Source organism: Tinamus guttatus, unplaced genomic scaffold (genome assembly GCF_059628265.1).
Source record: "Tinamus guttatus ecotype Peru unplaced genomic scaffold, ASM5962826v1 Tinamus_guttatus_pri_ptg000227l, whole genome shotgun sequence".
NCBI lineage: Eukaryota > Metazoa > Chordata > Aves > Tinamiformes > Tinamidae > Tinamus > Tinamus guttatus.
Window position 1 is genome coordinate 3,396,358 of NW_028288761.1, and position 23,086 is coordinate 3,419,443.

At 39.7% G+C, this 23,086-nt stretch overlaps 2 protein-coding genes and 1 long non-coding RNA gene across 3 annotated transcripts in view; all 3 read right to left on the reverse strand.

Annotated features, from left to right (window-relative positions):
- Positions 1-200: 200 nt before the first annotated feature.
- GP5 (glycoprotein V platelet) lies at positions 201-7,059 on the reverse strand. The gene is made up of 3 exons (XM_088525588.1): positions 6,986-7,059; positions 3,402-5,269; positions 201-326 (listed from the first exon to the last, which is right to left on the reverse strand). Exons 2-3 carry the CDS (start codon positions 5,253-5,255, stop codon positions 201-203), a joined length of 1,980 nt encoding a protein of 659 aa, XP_088381714.1. The 5' UTR covers positions 5,256-5,269; positions 6,986-7,059.
- A 1,341-nt stretch (positions 7,060-8,400) lies between these two features.
- On the reverse strand, positions 8,401-10,592 carry LOC148594576 (uncharacterized). The gene is made up of 2 exons (XR_015913417.1): positions 9,700-10,592; positions 8,401-9,669 (listed from the first exon to the last, which is right to left on the reverse strand). It is a non-coding gene; the product is annotated as an uncharacterized LOC148594576 (long non-coding RNA).
- A 1,872-nt stretch (positions 10,593-12,464) lies between these two features.
- ATP13A3 (ATPase 13A3) overlaps positions 12,465-23,086 on the reverse strand; it is a 49,577-nt gene continuing 38,955 nt past the window's right edge. The window contains exons 27-34 of the mRNA XM_088525547.1: positions 22,914-23,010; positions 21,969-22,041; positions 20,926-21,103; positions 19,603-19,790; positions 18,487-18,575; positions 18,039-18,119; positions 14,335-14,424; positions 12,465-12,849 (exon numbers count right to left, since the gene is read on the reverse strand). Coding sequence (XP_088381673.1) covers positions 12,652-12,849; positions 14,335-14,424; positions 18,039-18,119; positions 18,487-18,575; positions 19,603-19,790; positions 20,926-21,103; positions 21,969-22,041; positions 22,914-23,010 — 994 coding nt within the window. The 3' untranslated portion in view covers positions 12,465-12,651. The remainder of the gene's footprint in view (positions 12,850-14,334; positions 14,425-18,038; positions 18,120-18,486; positions 18,576-19,602; positions 19,791-20,925; positions 21,104-21,968; positions 22,042-22,913; positions 23,011-23,086) is intronic.

The window sequence follows — 23,086 nt, forward strand, 5'->3', positions numbered from 1 at the left end:
CAAGTTCAGCTTATACACAACAGCCCTGGCCCCTGGATATGTGCCTTTGGCAGCATCTCAGCCCCAGCTATTCAGTAATCCTTAGGAAATACCATGTTCCGATATCCCTGCTGCTGAATCAGCTTCCCGAGGCGAGATGTTCTGGTCCAAGAGCTGGAGAAGTGGCATGGCCAATGCTCAGTAACATCAATCAGGGAGCTTCAGAGCTCCTGCCTCGCTGGCAGCTTCCGCACACGCTCCTGAACCATGGAGCTGCTGCTGGGTGTCTTCTCAGATGACAAGGCGAGCACAACGTCAGGGGCAAGAACCACCACTTCTCTTCGCCACTGGGGCAGGCAGGAGCAGGAACCGAGACCGACACGCTACCTTACTGTTATGTGCTGGAGGGCTAAATGGGAGAAGCCAAAGCAGGTCTGGCTGCAGTACAACCACTCCAGGACACACGAAGGTACCAGCCCGCACCTCAAGTGGCCTGTATTGCTACTGCCAGAGAAGCTGCATTGAGGAGAAGGACAAATGAGCTTGCTCACTTCTAAGCCGTGACCAAAGGCCAAGGCCCTCAAACAGCTACTGATTCCTCACAGCAATGCGAGATGGGAAGAGCAGATACCAGGAGACAACGAGAGAACATTTGTGCTGCTGGCTGGTAGGGAGCACGACCTTGTGCTACAGCAGTCAGGAGAAGAGCCTCAGAACTGCTGCCACAGCGGGGAGAGCAAAGGCAGGAGTTAATCCCTTCACTGCTGCTGCGTTCTCTGGGCCGTTGGGAAGGACCTTAGTGCACTCAGTACTGACAAGCGAGGAGACCAGCACCTGCAATGACATCGTGCTACAAGCACGCGGTGAAGTCCTGCTGCCTCAGCACAACAGGTCAGAGCTCCCTCAGCTCCAAGAGGTCTTGAAGCAGCCAAGGGTGTGGAGCTGATATCCTGAGAGAGAGCACAGATATGCTTTGCATCCACCCTTTCCCAGCCCGGGAGAAGCCCAGCCGCATTGCCTTCTCCACAGGCTGAAGCCTGGGCATCTCCAAACTTTCCCAGCTTGCAGGTAACCCCTAAGTGACCCAGTGGCCAAGGATGGACAGAGCAGCAAATAGAGGCCTGGGCTGCAGGGCCCAGGGAGAACCCCCAAAGGCAACAGAGGGGAGCCGGCTGCAGGAAAACCACAGCCTGGAAAAGCCAGCAAGGCTCAGCCCTCAGGGCTGCACCTCTGTCCTTGCAAACCTGATGAGCGGGGTAACGCTCCCCTTGGAGCGAGAATCCAAGATGCGACCGGGCTTTACTGGAGCCACATTCGCTGCTGCCTCCTGTCCTGCCAGGAGCTGCCAGGCTGACTGGGAAGAGAGTCCCTGCTCCAGGCCAAGTGGAGAAGGGATGCAAGAATATTCCTGGATTTCCCAAGCCAGAGTTTTCCAATAAGGGCTGAGCTATACTGGGCAAAACTCAGTGAGTCAGAGGCAACACAAAACATGACATCCCAGTCACAGGGGAGAACGGAAGCTTTACTAAAACACCCCTGAGCCCTTATTACTCCAGCCCTTTTGTTCCCTGCTGACTTCACTTCCCCTGTCTGGCCTGGGAGCGGGAAAGCCCCATGACAGCCTGTAAAGACAAATCATCCTCCTCTCGGCACTTGCCTGCGCACACAGCGCGTGCCAGAGCCCCCACGCACCAGAGCCCAGCGAGCGGAGGAGCCGGGGGAGCGCGGAGGGCGCGGGGCGGCTGCAGGGCCGGGGCAGCGCGGGGCGCCGTGGAGCGGGCGGCTCTGCTCCGCTCTCCAGCGGCACCCGGCATCTCCCCTAGGGCAGTCACACAGAGGGAACTGCTGCTTTTCGTAAAATAAAATAAAAAAAAAATCTGACCCTTTGGCTGCAAATGCAGTTCTCCAGTACCAAAATAGGCAAGAATAACCAGCACAGAGTGTGTAGAACAATTTTCTGCACACGTCCAGTACATCCAGATTACTCTCATTTCCTGCCTGCTGTAAGCAGACATTTGTGTTGATATGACCAAAACTGGAGTTTGTAGAACGCCATATGGTCATTGCATTTGTCCAAGTATGAACATAAATTTATATCAGTCACCTACTTTTAAGTGCTTGCATGCAACAACTCAGGAAAAAAAATGCCAATAAAGCTTCATGCTTTTTCTCATTTAAATAGAATAGATATTCTGGCGCTTGCTTATTAACCTAGTCCCAGTTTAGTTCTCACAAGCTTTAACCACAATTCTGCTCTACAGATTACTTTTACCAGACTTGCTTGCAAGTATTACCAAAGTTTAACAAGTCAGTGATCATTCGACATAGCAGATGCAGACTGCCTCTTCCTATAGGCTAGAAAAGAAATTTGAGTCTGGCAGCAGAGTACTGTGGGGCAAAGCAGTCAGAAATTTATTCTCGTTGCCTAGAGCAGCAAACAGGGAAATACAATTATTACTACAAATTTGCAGTAAATGCAGTTTATTTGACCTTGTAAAATGCCATTTCAAAGCCATCCAGGGAGGATCTCTGAAGATTACAGTTTCCACCTCAGCATCTTATCTAGCTTTCCCTGGGAAAGCTAGAGGAAGTTGCTGCTAGCTTTAAACAGCTTTTTCTTTTTTCCCCCTGCCTTTGAAAATTAATACCACCTTCCTCCTCCCATGCCCCGGAAAGCATGTGGGGCACTATAGGCAATCTTTAAACATCAGTTAAAGCCCATCAGGGTTCTCTGCATCTGCTTCCCTCCTCGGCTGCTGTTTTAGTTCCAACCACAGAGCCAGGAGAGCACACAGCTCGCTCAGGGGTGCTCTCTCTTTCAGCAGGTGAGCACAGCAGCAAGCAGCGCTTCGACACGGCGTCACCAGGAACACAACTGCGCCGAGCCGCAGGTCTCAGCTGTGTGGATAGATAACACATTTCCTCCCAGCTCTCCCTCTCACTATGCATTGCAACAACACATAGTGATTCCAATCACTTTTGGCCAACACTGTAAGCAACATAAAAATGCATTTTCAACACGCTGCAAAGACAAGGCATTTATGGTTTTTGTTATGTAAAATTTGTAAACCATATCTGAATCAAGCAGGAACCGCCTAAATGTAAGAACTGCATCCAAAACAATGTTTCTAATCCCCTTCTTGGCTGGTATTCTATAGTTTCTTAATAATTTTTATCAGAACAACAGGCTGAGCAGGAATCTCCCTGGAGTGTAAGAATTGCCTAGTTTTACACATCATATACAGAGTGATCACAACAGTTACAATCTGGACTGCTAAAATCAAGCTATGAAGACACAAAAAGAATTGACAATAGGGAACTATAGTATTAAAACGTGGCTCAGCACTCATGCGGGCTGGCAACTCCTCCCACCAGGCAGGAGTAGTTAAATCTATTCCAGTTGTCAAATCTGTTTTTCTTACACTGCTGGTTTCTACTTTGGTGCTTGGAGAAGTTTGGGCTGGAACACCTGAGGAATGAGACTGTCCAACCATGGTATTAAAGCGGGGCTCTGCGCTCGTGCGGGCTGGCAGATCCTCCCACCAGGCAGAAGCACCTAAATCTGCTTCAGGACTTAAATCTGTTCCTCTTATGCTGTTGGTTTCTACAAAGATTCTCAGAGAGGTTTGGGCTGGAACATCTGAAGAATGAGACTGTCCAACACCTGGAACGTGTGAATAAGTGAAACCTAGCGTTGCAAGAGGCATCGATGTGGGTGCTTTAGCATCTGTGCTGGTCACTGCTGTTATAGTGGCCACCGAAGTTGATTTCGGCTGCTCTGTCACCAGAGAAGTTGAAACTTGGGGATGAGCTGAGCTCCCAAGTGTCTGGTATATAGTAGCTGAGGTTGGCAGGCAATTCATGTGATGACCTTGTAGAGCCATAAGGGAAATATTCTTCAGTGCTAGTGGGCTGTCACACATCAGAGATTGGGCTTTTCTTACTATATCAGTGCTCTTTCGAAGCCATTCCTGGAAGCCAAGAATTTGGCAATCACATTTCCAAGGGTTGTTGTCAAGGAAGACTTCTTGCAGTTCAGGTAAAGCTGTAAAAATATCTCCAGGAAGAGACTGCAGCTTAGTACTATTGAGGTAAACTTTTTGAAGGTGCTTGAGATTATGAAAGAGGTTACTAGGAAGAAACTCAAGCCTCGAATCAAAAATGGAAACATTCTGCAGCTTCTGAAGGTCCAGGAAGATGCCCTCTGGCAGACTGGAAATATTAGTTGTATGCAGAGATAGGCCCTGCAGTTCGATCAGGCCACTGAACACATTCTTAGGAAGAACACTAAGTTCTGGGTTGAAACTCAGCACAAGAAGCTCTAAATTTGTCAAGTTACTGAACACAAAATCTGGTAGAGTTGAGAGCTGTGTGTGATACAGCCACAGGCTACCAAGATTCCTCATTTCTCCAAACAATACTTCTGGAAGTGACTTCAGGGGATTCCTGTACAAGGTCAGTTTAGACAGGTTAGGTAAGTGCAGGAAAAGGCCAGAAGGCAAAAGCTCAAGCTTGTTTCTGGAGAGCGTGAGAACTCGCAGTTTACCAAGACAGTGAAATGCACTGGGAGCGATGGACTGGATGTTGTTTGAATGCAGGAAAAGTTCCAGCAGCTCCTTCAAGCTATCGAACAGACCAGACTCTATTGAGGAGAGCTGGTTAAAATACAGCATCAGCCTCTGAAGTCTGGTCAATGCACTGAACAGAGCGCTAGGCAGCGCTGCCAAGTTGTTCCTCGACAAGTTCAGCACTTCGAGCCTGGCAAGCTTCTTCAGTGCACCTCCAGGAAGCGCTGTTAGCTGGTTTTTGTTCAAAAAAAGCTCCTGCAAACTGACCAGTTTGTCAAAGAGATTCTCTTCTATACGTTTCAACCTGTTATTTTCAATGATCAATTGCTGGAGGGATTCCATGTCACTGAACACTTCTTCGGGAAGCTCAGCCAGCGTGTTATCCAGCAGCTTGAGGGCTCTTAGCCGATGCAAGCCTTTAAAAGCCGTTGGTGAAATCACAGATATGTTGTTGGAAGTTAAGATGAGATTCTGTAGCTGCAGCATCCTGGAAAAAGTATCCTGCAAGGATGTTACATGAGTGTTCGTTATGTGAATTTCTGTCATGTTGCAAGGCAGATTTAATGATTCCAGGTCTTTTATATGGGGACCAGAGCAACGAATTCCGTCCTTCAGAGAGCAGTCGCATTTCTCAGGACAAGCAGATGCATCCAGCTGGAGGAAAAGCTTGATCACCACTGACAAAAACACCAACATCCTTGTGGACATACCAGAAATAGTAGCTGTTACAAGAGATAAAGAGAGTCAGGGTTTGATTACAGGTATTTAATAACTTAGAAGCATCAAAATTGTGCCTCAATTTTCAATTGAATTCAAGCTGTAAATATACCGCAGTTATCTGTCTTGAAAGCAAATTTCAAAATCTTACTACTGAATGGAAGCACTGCTCAGGTTTTCAGCTTACACTGAGAAGTGCAGACAAAGCTCTTATTCTAGCACTATGTGCTATGTATTGTACGAGTATTTGTACGAGTCAACTAAAACAGAAGCATGTACAAGTGTCACAAATCGACTACAAAATAGTCAAAGTATTGTATTTGTTTGAAAACAAAAACATTACATCACTTTTTTTTTTATTATGGCTTATCTAAAGCTTAGAAGTTTAAATATACAGAGCTTTGTTCTTATTGCTTTGACAGAACCTACAGCATGGATAAAAAAAGCTTAACTGGTAAGGGATAAAAGTAGTAACAGGTAAAAATCTATAACGAGGTAGAAGAAAGTTTCCTACAACTCCTGTAATGTTTTAAGTGGCCACATACAGACCAGACCAGTCCTGTTAGACCATTGCTCAGCAATTGCAAGCGATCACTTCTTGGAACAGCTCAGGAACTCACAAGAAGAGACTGTCTATTTCTGATGTAGCCCAAAATAGCAGACGAGCTATTTCAGCAAAGGACAGTAGTGAGGCTCTGATAACAAGTAATGCCTCATTTCAGCAGCTTAACAAAATACTAAATTGTCAGAGATATTAAAAATACTATGAAATTAAATGAGAGGAATTAAATGTTGAGTTAGCTAGAAAGCTGTACCAATAAGGACACTAGGTCCTCAGATCTGCAACAAGTATAGCACTCAATCCAAAAGTTGCCTATATTCCAAAGCAAAAGGAACAGAAAAGCAACTATTAAACTATTGCAGCTATAAGGCCAACACTTAAGACTATGTCAAACAAATCTTTCCACAGTTTAGGAATTCATCCTTAGTGAAATCATAAAGCACATTGGAAACCAGGACCCCGAAAGCCAAGGAACTGGCTGACGAGCAGCAGCCGCCGGGACCGCGGAACACTCGAACAGCTAAAACTGCCTCTTTCAGCCTTCAGTCCTGAGAACGCTGTCAGAAATGGAAGACTTCATTCCAACAGCCTCTTTCCAGAAGCAGGGATGGAATTCTTCTAACCAACATGAGAAACAGGTACAAAACCAATCATTTAGAAAAAGGACTCAGCCAGGCTCAGGTAGGACAGCTGAATTTTTCAAACACCCGAACTGCTGACAAGAGCACGTCACCACAGACAAACAGCTGCCTGCCAGTGACAGCAGAAGCCAGAATTACATTAAACAAATAAAACCAGACGAGCTGCTTCCTCCCCCCTGGCCCCACCAAACAGATAAATAATATTCTAGGTTAGGTTGAGAGAAATGAAAGCCAGTAAAATCTGCATCGCTTCCTAGGCAGAGGACTAGCACTAACACCTGGCAACACAGATGTTCCTGAGTAAGCTCTTGCTGGGCTGCTGAAATCCAAAATAGGGCTTCAAATTATTTAAATGAGACAATAAGTCAATAACAAACACCACCTTGAAACTCACATTCCCCAAGGGCTTTTCAATATTAGACAAGAATCCATCAGAAAATCTAGAAATTCACAGGCAACGAAAGTATCACAAACCAAGAAAACATGAGCTATTCCTGTGTAGCTCAGGAGTTCCCAACCTTGGCTGCTTCAGGCATCCCAGTAGCAGCAGCAAGTCCAGTACCAGATCTGGGCTAGCCCACAAGCAGGCAGTGACAAGCATTTATCTCCCTTTCCACCCCTCTTCTTTCATACTATGCAAACTGACACCTTAGAAGCTTATCTGCTTTTTTAGAGGAACTCAATGGGAACACAGTGGGCAATCAGGCTTCACCATGATTCTGCACTTTAAATGGGAAGAAAAACTGCAACACACATCCTCTAGATAAGACTTTACTCATTTACGTAACTATTTTCAAAGGCCAAAGAATGGGTTAAGATTTTGCCTACTTTTTAGTTGCAGAAGCAACTGGTTTCCATAAGTTCCACCGTGCAGATTATCAGCGCTATCAAATTTGAAACCACTCACAAGACAGGAGGAAAACAAGTCACACATGTGATGGTACCAAAGACACTCGTAGCCAGAATTCTGGCAGGGCACTGGAGTAGCTGCACCAACCAGTCTGATGCGAATCTGGTTGCCTAGAGCCAGAGACTTAGGTCTTCCAGCCCAAATTAGGATTAGAAAAAGGTTTCAAGTTTCCTGTTAGACATTCAGCTAGTTATATACAGCAGAGAGGCATTAGGTTTTGTAGGAAGGGACACATCTGTTTCTCTAGTGGTATGTACCTTCTCAAGGCCGCTCTAACCTGTCCTGTCAAAGAAACTTCATTTAGTGACCTGTTTTCTACTTCTTGTCTAAGTAATCCACCCCTGACATTTGGCTTCCTGTTTTTCCTCTTAAGTCTTCTGTAGCCACAGACAAACAAGACCTGAAGTCCGGAAGATCCTGAAGACAAAAAAACAGGCTTTATCCATACATTAGCTTTGAGTTGCAAGACTCCATGTTTCTGTAATGAAGTTGTTTGTTTACCAGACATTTCAAACATGTTGTCTTCAAGTTCAAAACAATGTTCTCTACCAAAAAAAAAAAAAAAAAAATTAAAGGAGGCTGAGCTACAAGAGGAAAAGGCTGTCTTTATTTGTGTGTGATTTTTCTTAAAATGACTGTGACAATAACACCACTCACAACCAGAGACATTCCCACAGGAGAGTCACTTCAAGACTGCTTCCCAAGTATCAGAAAACAGGAATAACAAAAAGAACAAAACTGAAAAAAATCTCTATTCTAGGTAAAAGGTGTTGATTTAAAAAGGCTTTCATTAACCACCAGGTGAAAGTAGGTCACTGTTACTCTATTCCAGAACAGCAGTGCCATATCCGCATTTCAAACACCCACCGCATTCACCGTCCTCCACCTTCAAAACCAGGAACTGAACAAGACACCTGTGATATCAGAGAAGTTTATATCCTTCAACACTTTGGATCAGATTGAATTGTATGCACAGTGATTAAAAATAATTTCATGAAACTAATTAAAAGAATTAAAATAGAATCTGTTCATTTTAATTTTATTTCAAAGAGCTTCAGTCACAAAAATGATTTACAAGACTATTTACAATTCTATTGTACAGTTATTTACGTATGCCTTTTGACAACAGGGTACCATTCTAGAGCAGCAATGCACGTTTTAAATACAAAGATGTATTGTCATTTTGGGTTTAAAAATAAAAAGGAAGCTGAGCTTCTAGAAAGCACTGTAATGCCTTTTTATCTGTGAGGATTGAGGAATTCACAAGAACGTGAGTAGTTCCTGGTTCACATAATTATCAAACAAGTTGCAGTTTTGTTGAAAATAGCTGTAAAAACCTGAAGCTTTACTGTATAAAATCAACATATTCAAGACTCTAAAAATTGTCAAAACCCCACAGCTTTCCCTTAAACATACAAAAACCTAAGTTTACAATCCAGAATTTCATGGGAAAAATCCTACAGAACTTTAACTCTTGCAGTTTGTGATGACCAACATAGGCATTAAGAACTTGCAGCATAAAAAAGGACTCCACATCTGCTTAGTTTTATACTGTGTATACATGTACAGTACAGAAACATTTACCCAATTTGGGATGACTGTTCAGCACAACCTTCATAAAGAAAAATAAATATAATCAAAAACCCAACTTTTTTTTTTTCTTTTTTTCCCTTTAAAGTGCAACAGCAGAAGTTTCCAAATTAAATTTACAATGAATATGGACAGTTTGTGAATGTTTCGGTCATTTCTGCTCAAGCATTAATTCATAACCTTTTTTTTTTTTTTTTTTTAGTAGATTTAGTTTTATAGCACTTGAAACTAGAGTTACTGCTAATTAAATCTGAAGGGGAAAAACACTTTTAAAATAACCCTGAGGGATATACAATTTAAGGATCTCGCACTTTATTTTTAAAAAGTAACATTTATTATTTAGCAATTGTTTTTTCTGGGTAGACCAGTCCTTTAAGTATGTGCATAAATAATATTTAAAAATCAGTATTATTTACAAATCCTAATACACCAAAGTAAAATACATACAGATTAAGTCTGCATACACAAATAATTTAATAATAAATCAAACTTCTCAATGTAAGGCCAAAATATACAGCAGGAAGAAAATGTCTACCAAGTATCTAGTGGAACTCACTAAATTGGTCTGTTCACCTGAATTTAGACTTCCAAGATAAACATTAAACAGATTTTTCCACTATAAACTGAATTTCAACTGAACTTCAAAGCACAAACTGAGTAGGCTAAATCAGATCTAGTTTGCAGTATTTCTGAAAGCCAGATCTAGTTTGCAGTATTTCTGAAAGCCTGAACAGCTAAATTGCTCAAAATTAGAAAAATTATAGGTGACCAAACCTGGCTCTTGGATAGAAAGGCATAATTCCCAATAACTGCAGGAGATGAAAATGCCTATTTTGTGGCTGAACAAAAGAAATACTCTCAGAAAGATTGACTTATTGATCTTAACTGTATGTTGAAAGCAAATAGGTCAGTGTTCTTGCATGCAACTTCAGAAGCATTTAGTAATTCTGAATGCATATCCTGAGGAAACTAAATCCCACTGGAAAAATACGGTGGCAAAGTTTCCAAGCCTAATACACTCATGACCCTAGTTAATCATTAGCCCTATTAATTATCAATTTCAACAAATTGAGACACTGGGCTGTTTCAGTTTTAATACAAAAAAATCTATTAAATGTTCTCTGAAGAAAAGCCCACCATAATAAGTAGTTTCCTCCTCACTTTCTAGAGGAGTCTAATACCCTAATACAATTAAAAGACTAGCTTCAGAACCCAAACAAGCTGAGAGAAATTAGCAGCTTGGAGAAAGCACTAAGCAAAAGCACATAAGAGAAAAACGTGATCAGTTCACTTCTGATGGAACCACCAAGCTAAAACAATCGATAAAACAAAACAGGCTTATTTGTTTAAGAATACGTCACAGCTCCTAGGTCCAAGATGCATAGCTTTGCAACATTGTTCAATATAATTTTTCTTTAGATTTTGGAATAGTACTTACTTATCTAAGAATTATTCTTCATCAGTTATTTCATGCTACAAAGGTTGTATGAAATCAACATTGGCAGAAGTCAGCCAACTGACTCAAGTTCATGATTAGCAAGTTCATCCTAGATCACAATTTTTGCCCCTTTGCAAGTTACCAGAGTTATCTGGTGTCCACGACCAAAAGAAGGCAGGTTAGACTTTTACACTGCGCTGCTGAATGGCTAATAGAACAACTCTGCTCCTTCCCTGCTCCACTTCCTTCCCCATTGCCCCTCAAAAATATATGTATATATAAAACATAGCAGGAAAAAAGCTGACAGCTGGAGGAAGCTGACTGAGGACAGTATGCCATAAGCATACTATTTCTGAGCAGCGAGCGTTATTATCTGCTAACCCTCAAGTTCTAGAAAAACATCTTCCAAACCATTTAGCACCACTTTTGAATTCACTATTGGCACAGTATGTTCAATCCTACAAAAAAAAAAAGTCAAAATGAGCAGTGGGGGAGACTGTCACAGACTGCCTTACAAAAAAGCACAAGGAAATTAGGCCTGACCTGGAAAAGTTCCACTTACAAAAACAATTTTGGAACCAAACAGGCTTTGCAGGAATTTGAAAAGCAAACAAAAGACCCCATCATTTCAAATTCTGTCATCTGAATACACAGATGCACGTCAAACACCCCAGCCAGCTTGGGGCCCTCCCTCCAGGCCTTAGCTGAGTTCCCTCTGAAGGGCCGCTCTAGGTCCTGGACACTCTCCTCAGCCCAGCAGCATCTGAACCAGTCAGTCTCACCTGGCTAAAAAAGGCAAATCAAAAGCCAACATTTTTGCTACCTTCCCAAAGACCCAGCAAAGTTGTTCTGAAGTGCAGCAAGTTGGTCTGAAGATAAATAGCTTGAGGTTCTTTCTCAAGGACAAGCCTTCCATCCTCCCTACCCCCATTTCCCCACCCCCTAAAAAAAAAAAAAAAATCAAACAAAAACCCCAAAGCACCCTTTTCTTTAAGCCCTGCTTGACAAGTCAATGGCTGTCCCTACATCTTTTACATCTATATATATATATTTTTAGAGGTCTTAGGTTTTCTTTGACACCACCTAACGGCTACATCGTGCATTGCCGACCCAAGTATAAGCAGTATTACTGGTGATGCAAGTTAAAAAAAAAAAAAAAAATCCAGATAAGTCTAGTTCTACAGCAAGACAAGATTTTAGCTCATCTGTTTTCTTAGTTTTGCTTCATACAGCTACATGTAGTGCTTAAGACATTGGCAGACACTGAAATGCATATGTTCTTAACATGCAAAGTCCCAAGTGTGGGACTGTGAAAATACCTCCCCCACCCCTTCCTTGAAGCAGTAACTCTGGTCTTACTACTTCAAGGAATATAGTAAAATTATCTTAAGATTTAAAAAATAAAACCTGACCCCTTCTGTTGGAAAAAGCAAGGTCTGTGGAGATTTATATAGTTAAATATAATAAAAGTGAGATGGAGAAGAAATGTTAGGTTCTTCACCCTCCTTCTCCAAAAAGGAGGTGTAGCCTAACGCTACCTGGAATCTGTCTTTAACATCTCTTCTAGCTAACCCTGAAAAGGTAAGAACAGACTTGAGAACAATGTGCTATTGTGCTTGGGGACTGAGCATATTTCCTTTATAGTGTTCCCAATTCCTGCTGTGGCAGATTAAGGAACTAAGCTTTAAAAATAAACTTTTAAACCTGAAAACACTCTTTGCTAGTTGGGACAAATTTAGGGGTACACTCACCAAAAGTTCAGAACCATTTTGAGGCACAAAGCTTTTCAATAGTGAAAAAGAAAAAAGAAAAACCCACAAGGAAACAAACAAATAAAAAGGTCATTATGTGCCCCTAGTACTACCATGAAGCACTATATTATAGAGCTGACATTACCATGTGCCCTAGTAAACAGGTTAGAACAGTGATGAAGATATCCCAGGCAAATAAAGGGAACCTGTTTAACTGTCCTGCAGTTTAAAACTTCAAATACATCTAATTTGGGAATAATGATATTTAAGATAGAAGGTAGAAGAAAAGATGAGCAGTTTTGTTCTAAGGTAACCTACATTTTTAAAATGTACAGTCATAAGGTGTCTGGCTCTGAGTTCTGTATTCAGACTGACAAAAACAGTTGGAAGTATCTGTATCAGAATTTGACATTTAGTATATTGTCATTTCAAATAAAGACTGAAAATTACATTCTTCTGAAGTCTACTAACAACACATGCCACCAAGATCCACTGTTACGTTAAAGTGATGATTTGATATGAACCGTTTTCTTGAGATGGGACTTTAGCTTCTGTTGTTGTTCTGGGTTTTGGTGGCCATTCTGGATCAACCAGCAGTTCCTGAGCTAGATGCATATACTTGGCTTTTGGTGTCTTCGCTCTACAACCAAACAGTGAAGAAAGGAAACAAACTCCCCGGTGATCCACAGCCTCCTGCAGAAGTAAAAAATAAATAAATAAATAAAAATTGAATTACCGAAAGCAGCATTTTTAAATATACATCATACAGTGAACCTCTAGAACAAAGTCTAATATTTTAGCTTCTATTTTTCTGTGTCACTGTCATGCTGGATTTAGAAAAACACCTGCGCTTTCTGAAAGGTGATCTCTATACTACAGTGGCAATAATATTAAAAAAATAGGAAACACATTATTCAGCATTACAGTAATATAAAAGACCAAATTTAATGCATGTTTCAACAGTTTTGCTATGTCAACATTAAGTGTTGCTGCTATTGAAGAGTAACAGCTTGTTCTAGAAAAAGCAGTGAAGCTTCCACCATCCCAGAGATTCTCAGCAACTGAATGAAACTTTTTGCAATAAATTTTTTAGCTGAAAGCATCCAACCAACCACAAGTGTCAATTTAACCATCCCGAGAGACTTAACTGCATTCCCTGACAGGAAATAAGTCCTATATACAGGCAGATACAAAGGACTGAACTGAAGCCTGCTGTTTCTCTTCAGAGACCTAATTACAGGCAACCTAACTAGCTGGAAAAGAGAATGCCAGCCCCTAGTCTCAAAGTATGGGATTCCTCTCATTTCTGAGAAAGCACCTGTGTTTTGTATGGATGACATTCTGATGGATACATAAACATGCTTATTCATGCTCTGAATTTCTCTATACAGGGAAACAGAACCCAACATGGGCCTTAACTACAAGTTCCACTCCACAGCCATTACAAAGCAATTTGTTCTTGAATATCCTCAAAAGGATGAATGTAACTGCAGAGAATATATATCTAATAAAATTTTCTACCAAAAAATAAAGCATTGCAATTCTTAGAAAAGATTATACAAGCACCTAGAAGTAATAAGGCAAGAGACTTAAACCCTACTTTCCATGGGCTTCGCATAGGTTTCCTTTATCTATTATTTACCAAACCAGAGAAACAGACCAGACAGACTCATAGTCACCTGAAGAGAAGCTGCTAAAATTCACGTAACTACTGCAATTAGTAATAATGTATCTTCAGTTGCCATTTCCTTCCCTTTGTATGCGCTACAAAATACTGTTCTCAAACAATGCTCTAAAATCCAAAATTGAGTTCATTTGATCAAGGACTGGATTAGACCCAGAGTCTGCAATTCTGCTTCCAAGTAAATCAACACATTCCTGGTTCTATTAAACAAATGTTCTGCTATAATGCTAATTAAAGTTGCTAACTCTAGATTAGGTGAAAAAAGTCTCAAATGCTGGGTTTGCTTCTCAGGTCTCGTATATAGAGCTAAGTTCTTTAACATACAGGTGTCAACAAGGGAATACAAAACCAAGAGCCATTACTTTTAATATTCAAATTACAGAAATCTAGTTTAAACAGTTTTAAGACAAAGACACTTTTAGATAGTAAAAAGACACAAAACTGAATTAATTTGCATGCACTCAAATGATGACAGCAAAATACTAGTCTCCAACCTGGGGCGGCTGGGGTATGGTGAGGCGATATTCTCCTTGTTTGTCTCGACTGAACACAACCTTCCAAAGGATCATATCAAGGAGGACATTCTGTGAGACATTGCAGTGAGTGGGAAGAATTAAAGAAACTAATGATCATTTGTTGTTAGTGTGCACATTACGAATAAAAGTTGAAATAGTGTGTTAGGCATAACTAATTCAGTGCCAGGCAAAACAGAGAGCTTACATTATCTGTCAGTACTTAAGTGATAAATATTTTCACTTCTTAAGTGCTCACATGAGATTAAAGAATATGAACATGTACTTTAAAATCAACTGCAAAATGACTAAAACTGCATCCATCATTACAGATAAAAATTATATATAATTATAAATTATTAAGCTTTAAAAAGCTTAAGCAATGCATACATTCATGCTTCAAGCAACATTTTCTGGACCCATTTTTAACATAGCTGTGTACTTCATACTGCATTTATTATTTTAAATCAGTGACAGTCACACAAAAGCTTGTATGGTGGGCAAATTGGGCCACCAAATGGAATTCTGAGAGCCTCAGGTGCTGTTCCTGATTTTGGAGAAAAAATACGGATGTTGTGCACTATATAGCTGTTATGCACTATGTCTGTATATTTGATTGTTCCTATCAGGTTGTGCAGGGGAACTACAGAGCCTCACGCAAGTTGGGCAAAACAGATGTGAACCTGCACTCCCAAAGCCTTAAGCCTACACAGGGCGCTCATCTTTGCGAGGATCCAGTGGTTAACACCAACTAATCCTCCCACCACTGAAAATGGGGAGTGGGGAGCTGATCAACCAGGCTTTGTACGTAAAGCATTTGCCAAACAAGCCCTGAGATTCTTAAAAGCCCTTTTTGAAGCTGGTCTGTTTCCTTCTAGTTTGAGTCTGTATCTATGTCAGGCATTGCATAAAAGGAGAAACAACTGCTAAGATCTCCCTTTACTGTGTTATATTCTCTACTATCTAGAAGAAAGAACACACAACTTCCAGCCTAGTCTCATACCTCCACAGCAGGAGCAAAAGCTTTACTGCATTTCGGAAAACATATTTTGGACAAAATCTTTGAGAATTCATTCTTGTTGTGGAAACAATTGAGAAATTAGACGGCAGTGGTGACAAAAGTATCAAACTGATAAGTGCGACAAGTTGAGAACAATCCAATTTCTCTGCTTATCACATCATAATGAAGCTCTTAAAGAGCTTCGAAGAATTTCTCATAGAGCAAAAACTATGGATTATATACCTAGATACTACTGTTGAAAGAATAAGATGCCACCAGTAGCTTTTCCTGCACGCTAAGAATGTGAAGTGTTGTACTTAGTAACTCTGCAGTGAAAAGTCCAATAAGAACTATGTAAGTACCAACCAGGTACACAAGGACTTAAGGGTGATGGTTATTGAAAACCTTCACTGGAAGCGAATGAATGAAATGAGCTTGTGATTCCTCCACCATTGGCACTGTGTGAAAAAGCTTCAGGGATCCTTGAACAATATGACTGGAATTGGACAAATACTCTTCAAAGCACAGGACGAAAGAAGGTCAAAATGCAAGGTGAAAATGTATATTGTAAAACAGGGTTTGGTATATAAGGCAAGGCTCCTATTGGAAACTTGTTGTACAGTAGGACAAGTTATCTCTGTCTAAACAAAGCATATCACTCATGGAAAGCAGAAGAATTAGTTTCAAGCCCAAAGCAGTAAGACCCAACCTATACCCATCAAGGAAGCTGAAATACTTCCTATTCCACTACTAAAGTGCAGGCAATAAAGCAAAGAGAAAAGTCTGCCTAGGAGGAGCACGATGAGCCACCCCACCAGTTCTGGTAATGAGGAGCGACTGGAGTCTTGAAAGGTACTAGGGTTAAAGGTACCTCTGTATAGGAAGAAGGGATGTGGGACTGAAACGCTGGCTGAAGGCAAGGGCTTTGAGGTAAGTGTTACCAAGGACACATTTACCGAAAGCTCAGAATTTTAGAGATTTATGTAGCAAGCAGGGCCCACAAGTAGAACCTTAAAAATATCAAATTTAAGGCAGAATTTTGTCCTCAGGACATGTGCTGATGCACTGACTGCCACACTGTGCTTGCAGAAACTTTCACAATTCTAGGACTGAGACACTACCCAAGTGTCTAAAAGCTAGAAAGATCCCTATCTGAAGCATCAAAAATAATTTTTCCAACAGAAGGTTTAAAACTTAGATTTCTGAGTTTCTGTGATGTGAGAATTGTAACCATCACCTTCCCATGTTCAGTATATCTACCCAAAGGTTAACTCCCAATAATAATTTCTTAGTGCCTCAGCAAAATAGTCTGGAAATTGTAATAAAAACATCAAAAATGACTGAAAAAGCAAGCAGGAAAAATATTTTAATGTAGGAGTTTGGTTTAATTTTTCTTTTTATTAAAGCAAATCATTCTGCAGCCTCAGAACCATCATTCTGGACAGGGCTAAAAAAAGCAATATATATAAAATTTAAATTTTAACAAATAAAAAGGTAGAAAATAAGAATTTAATTTTCATGTTTTTTCAACTAATCAAGACAAAAGCAGAAGCACCATGACAAACAGGGTTAAAATAAATAGAGAATAACCTTAGCAAGGCACAGGATCTTTATGAGGAGATAAATTTGTTAACAAGGCAAAGGTCCAAGAATTTAATTATCTGTGTTTCTGAAAGAAAACACAGATTTTCTCATGTGAAAATGCTGAAAAATATGGAGGAATATAATAGAATGTCTTTTCAAATTAATATAGAGCAGTGTTTGGAATTCAAAGGCCAGAATGGTGTGATGCAAACAAGCAGTATCCTGGTTAACTTGATACAAATCCCTTACATAGTAATGGAAATTCTACCTGAAAGTTGCAGAAAATGTTGTACAATGAAAAGGATCGTACTGCATGAGCAGTGCTTAAAAGCTTTTTCCTTTTGCAGGAAAGAAAAATGGCAGCTAATTACTACAGTCAAAATCCAGCATATTTAGGTTGCAAGTGAGTCATCATTTTACCAGGGAAAAGAACTAACCACAGGAATAAGTGACTGCCTTTGAATCCTCACTCTTCCTAGAAAATGCATTTCTGTTCTTTAAATTAGCAGGGGAATCTGGATGAAAGGTAGAGTGTTTTTCTGCCCACACTAACCCTGGAATCACAGCAGAGGTTCTCAATATCCAAAAATGTGGACAAGCTAAGGGCTAGAAAAAGCAGATCTGTGAAAACCTACTTCTGGACTTGAGTGAACTGTTTGAATCAGATTAGATGAGCAAATTATACAGACCTGCAGTATGCTGAACAATAAGATGTATATGTGATTCAACAGAATATGAGCTCTGCTAAGGTTTAGATATAAATGTTCTGCAAGATTCAGCTCCTAGCATGGTATGTTATTCTGATCTATTACAGCAGATAAATTTCAACAACTTTGAAAGGTTTAAATGCAGAGAGTATTCTACTTTCCACTCCCTCTTTTGAATAAATAAAAAAAATGTTTAAAAGTTACACTTTTATCACCAAAAGCCTTGACACCTTAGATCTAGCCTGGAAGTACATCTGTAGAAGTAAAATCTTAAAAATAAAACACTGCTCCATTTCCACAGATGTGTTCTTAACAGAAATCATCTAAACACAAGATAAACCTGTACCTTAAAAAACACTAAACAGGCAAGTATTTTTGCCATTTGATTTTCTTACCTCCACCAACACGGATACAATTGCATTGACAATAACAAGGATGAGAATTCTTTGACGCCACTCATTTGGCACACACACCAGCTGTGAGAAAAAGTTACAAGAGGTTAACACCACACACACACCCTAAGTGACACAAACATTCAAAATACACCAGCAGTTATAAGCTCACACACACACATTATAAATACAAAAGTCCATAAGCATAGAAGCCTATATGCAATAGAGCTTATTAACACTTATTGCAGACCACATTAGGTAATATTCTCTCTCAGTCAAAGCATCTTCCTGATAAAGTTTAAGGGCTTTAATCATTGATCCAGCTGTAAGTTTGGTGCAAAGATTTTGGTAACAAAAGGGGAACATAGCTCTAAAGGGTCAAGTATGCCCAAAAAATCTAACCAGTTATCCAAGAAAGTACAGAAATCTGTGCACATCTATCGAATCTTACCTCAAGAACTGTTTCAATAGATTCAACTGGGTGCAACATGATGAAAAGTATGAAGACATAAAGAACTAGCACAGATATAACAAACAGAACTGTAAAAAAAAAAAAGAAAAAAAATCATTAGACCATCCCCCAAAGCATTTAGATTGATTTAAGTTTTGCCTATATCAATTCATTATTCCATGGAAATATCTTTTTTCCCCCTCTCTAAATCCCATCCAGGCAGATTTTTGATAATACAAGTTGTGCCACATAGCCAGTGGCAATACAAAGAGAAAAAGCCAGATTTTCACTGGCTGCCCTGCACAAGCGAAGTCCTAAAATAACAACCTGGCCCCAGCCATGGCATCCAGTGCACATGCTGGGGCAGGAGAGCCAGCACGCTGGGCTGAGAAAAGGGTTGAGAAGCAGCTACTTGCAGAAGCTTAAGAGGAAAAAGGTTAAAACCACCTAAACACAGTGTTTTAGAAATAAATTCACAGCAAACAGCTGAGCAGCTGTACCATTCTTCTCCCAAAGCCCTTTGCCTCTCTCTCTTGCTAGGAATATGGCAGCCTTATAATATCTATATTTATGCAATAAAAACCAAAACCATTCACTGAAACAGTGAACAGTAAGCAGTAAGTCTGTTTAGTAGGGCACAACTAGGCACGCCACATTCCACTGAGCAGTTACAGTTCCTGATGAGTAACATTACTGAGTTTATGCCAAGTGAGGACTTTGGAACTCTGAAGAGGACTCAAACAATTAACTATTACAATAAACAATGTTTTCTAATATAGTTTAATATTAGCAAATAAATACAACAAACGTACATGCTTGCTGATTTAAGATTATCATAAAGACAGAGTTAATTAACAGCATATTTCACATTTTACTTTTAAGAAATATATATATTCTTGTCTTCTACAAAGACATTATTAGCACAATTTTCCCCACTCACATTATTTAATATTTCCTTATTTCTGTTATTATCAGAGGATAGCCACCCCATATTCCCATAGTAATGCTACTCCTGATGAAGGACTGTAACAGGATTGCAAGCAAACCATGGATAAGAATGTGGATAAGTGATTCGGCGTTTTACTTGGAACCATACTTAGAAATAAAAGAACTCACAATTTTTGTAGCATGGTTGTCTAAACGGCTTTCCTTTAGAAAAGACAATTGCCACTATGAGGTACTGGAAGCAGGAGATAAAAAACAAAGTCGTGTTTTCATAGTTTTTAATGTTATGTTCATCATGAAGAGTCTCGTTCTCATAGCGGCCAGAACCGGTGTTTGTGGCTTGCAATACGTGACACGCACTGCAATTTAAAAAACAAAACAAAGTAAAAAAAATGAAATGTAAAACTCAGTTAAGGAGAAATGCAAATAAGGCTAAAATCTATTGCTAAAAAACTAATGCCCCTAAATTGTAACAGTAGTTAAAATAAGCACATCCTTGAAAATTTAATACAGGTAACAACTTAAAACAGGAAAAAGGAAAAGAAGTTTGTGAATTCTGAGCTTCAAGTTCTCGTGTATGTCCAGCCTGCAAGTTCCCTGACAGTTTAGGAACTATCATTATATACACTCTTTGATGACAAGGCGAGAAAATATTGCACACTAAGAAAGAATACAAACAGCTCTTTTTCAGAGATTTGAATTTGATTTAAGAACTACAGCGGGACTACATGACTTTTTATTTTAAGAGTTAAAATAGGTCTGAACAATGAGTTTCAGATTTTCATCTCAATTTTCTCAAAGAGGAAAAGTGTTTGGATCTTGTAGATCAGTTTGGAGTCAGTTTTTCATTTTGGTCATTAAGTTACTCCTACATATCAATATGCTTTTAACAAAATATTGTCCCGTAAATTAGTCATTATCAATTTTTTTTTTTTTTTTTTAATCTCTGCTCCTCTTGGAAGCCATATTTGTGAAAGCTCTCCTGCTTGATTATATCCATATTTATGGACACTATCTATTGTTCCTTCTGCCTAATCATAATTTCTATTTATATTGTACATTTTCCCCAGGCTCTTCTTTCCTCAAATCAAGCATTAGACTGTACTGTGGTTTCCACACAAGCCACCAGCACTCCACGTTCCTACCTGACTTAATAGTACTTCCTTTCCCATTACATTTTTTTCATGCATATTGCAAAAGCAGTAGCCATTTATCTATTGATCCCTGCCCAGACACTCCAGGCAGCAGAAAGAAAATCAGTAGGTTCTCTGAAAGAGCCTGGGAGCCAGAGTTCAGATTCATCAGACAAGAGTCTCTTCCAGGAACGCTGCCAAAAATTTAACTCCTCTAATGACTATTGTCTAGTTTAGCAAATTAACAAGCTGCCATGCAGAAGCTTCAGTTCCCGAAAGGAGTGGATAAAGAAACAAACAATTACTGACCATTCCCTTTCAGTCATTAGCATATCCAGTACAGAGCCACTGAAATACTTACTCAGATTCCGTTTTCCACTCTTCATACCAGGACTGTTGCTTGACCCAAAAAAACCCGAGGATTTGGAAAGCAAAGCAGATGATGATCTGAGACAAAACGGAACACAAAAGTGGACCTGAGATAAGACCTGATGGAGGCCTTCGCGCAACAAGTTCATTCCAAGCGGGGTTCAAACTCACTGCAAAGAGAAAGAAAAATAAGTTGCACCGTGAATCATTATGCTCTCAAAAATTACCCTCTTCACATTCTAGAGTTAGCATGGTCTGTTCATGACCTCTCCAGCCTTACACTTCGCAAATTTGCCAGTAGGGTTCAGAACCATCACTGCAAAACCATCTGAAAAAGACTCTACCTCACCAAATCGCCACAGTGCCTCCTATATGTCTGGCAGTACAAGATGAAAGAGCTCAGCAACCAGAAGACTAAATGAACAAGTAGTGCGTTTCACCAAATTCCAGATGGGGCTGTCTTGAGACTAAGCTGAACTTCCCTTTTTTTTCTGGCACAAGTATAGATCCACTCATCAGTTTTTTCTCCCATGGCTTTGATGAACTGATTTCTTAAATCTTGGAAAATAGAATTCTACTGTTAACTTGATCACTACTTTCATACGTAGAATAATTCACTAGATAGCAGGTTGTAAATAAATGTAATCTCTTGTGGACATAAGTCCCACTAAAAACACAAGAAATGTAGGAAGCTTTAGTAGTAAGATGTTGGAACAAGTAAGGTTTTGATTACAACAGTGGCTTCCTCATTTCAGGACGTTAAATTTTTTGCCTCCCATTTTGTGAAGGATTGCATGTATAAGATCATACCTGTGACTTTTTTTTTTTTTAAATGAAGATTACAGTACAGAGTTGTTGTTTAATTTATATACCACAATAACTGTAACAACTGTATGTCACAGAGCTCATTCCAAGCAACAGCACGTAATAAGATGTTAAATAAAATGTGACCACGTAAGAACTGCTTCACTGTTCATAGCTGTATGAGAGGTAACAGTACAGAAGCCAGTAGTGATAATTCTGCACAATACTTACTAGTGAAGACAACCACCAAAATGATTGCCAAATCAATGAAGAGAAACTGGAAGTCTCCCAGATTGCTCAGGATCTAGACAGAAATCACAAATGAAACATTGGTAATTGCTTCACACTGAGAAGCATTCTACAACAACAATGCCACCATATTAATTCAAGCTTTACTTTATAAAGAAGGGGGACAGTATGCAAGAGTGCCTTGAATCTGCTAGAGTCTCCACTACTCTATAGTTCAGACACCAAATCTTGAAACAGAAAAGTACAGAACACTGTTTCAGGTTCCAACACATGACCTGTTAATTGGAAGTTGCTTTTAATCAAAACGTTTATTAGGGAACCTTACAAATCCATTAAATAAAAGCTTAAGTCCATACCTCTCCAAACATCACAGCCCTACTAAATGGTCATACTGTTGTTAGAATTTCCATCTCTAAGTTCCTTGAGTAAGTTGTGTTTTGGGTAAGTTTCACATGCAAACTGACATATAGAATTTCTACCACATGTCACTATAGGGAGTCCAATCGCTAACAGAAAATACTCCACTAAATTTCCACCCCCCACCTCCATCTCAATCCTTGTGGGTGCTCCATTTCAACCTTTAAATAAACAGAATGTACTGCCTTTAAATTAAGTTAGGATGTTTTAATTGCTCACAGTCTTTAAATATTGGAAAACCGTATTTTGATTCTGTTTTAATACTTATCTGGAGTTACCTAAAATGACTCTACAAACTACAAGGACTAATTTTTTAAACGGATGCTACCATGATTTTCATGCAGTTAATGTAAAAAAATACCCCCTAAAGAACTATAATTAGTACTACCTTTAATCCAAAGTATGTTATTTATCTGTGGTCAGACTTGAAAAGTTTAGTGTGAATATTTACTGTCTTCTACATCTTTGAAATATATTGGTATTGCTTAAGCACAACATTTAAATACTTACAGAATACAGCAGAGTAACACTGATGTACTGGATAATGCTGTATAATGCCATGAATTTAAACACACAGAAGGAAGTTATTAAAGCAGCACGGCCTTCCCTGTCAAAACAAACACACACGCGTAACTAGAAGGCTTTCTGTGTAGGTAGTTATACTCTGCTTAGCAAAATGTTAG

What these genes read in the sequence shown, in the direction of transcription:
- GP5 (XM_088525588.1), bottom strand. Translation starts at nt 5,255, where the DNA reads ATGTCCACAAGGATGTTGGTGTTTTTGTCAGTGGTGATCAAGCTTTTC. An exon ending in CCAAAGTAGAAACCAGCAGT is followed by an intron (nt 327 to 3,401) that starts GTAAGAAAAACA and finishes TGCCTGCCCCAG; the next exon opens with TGGCGAAGAGAAGTGGTGGT.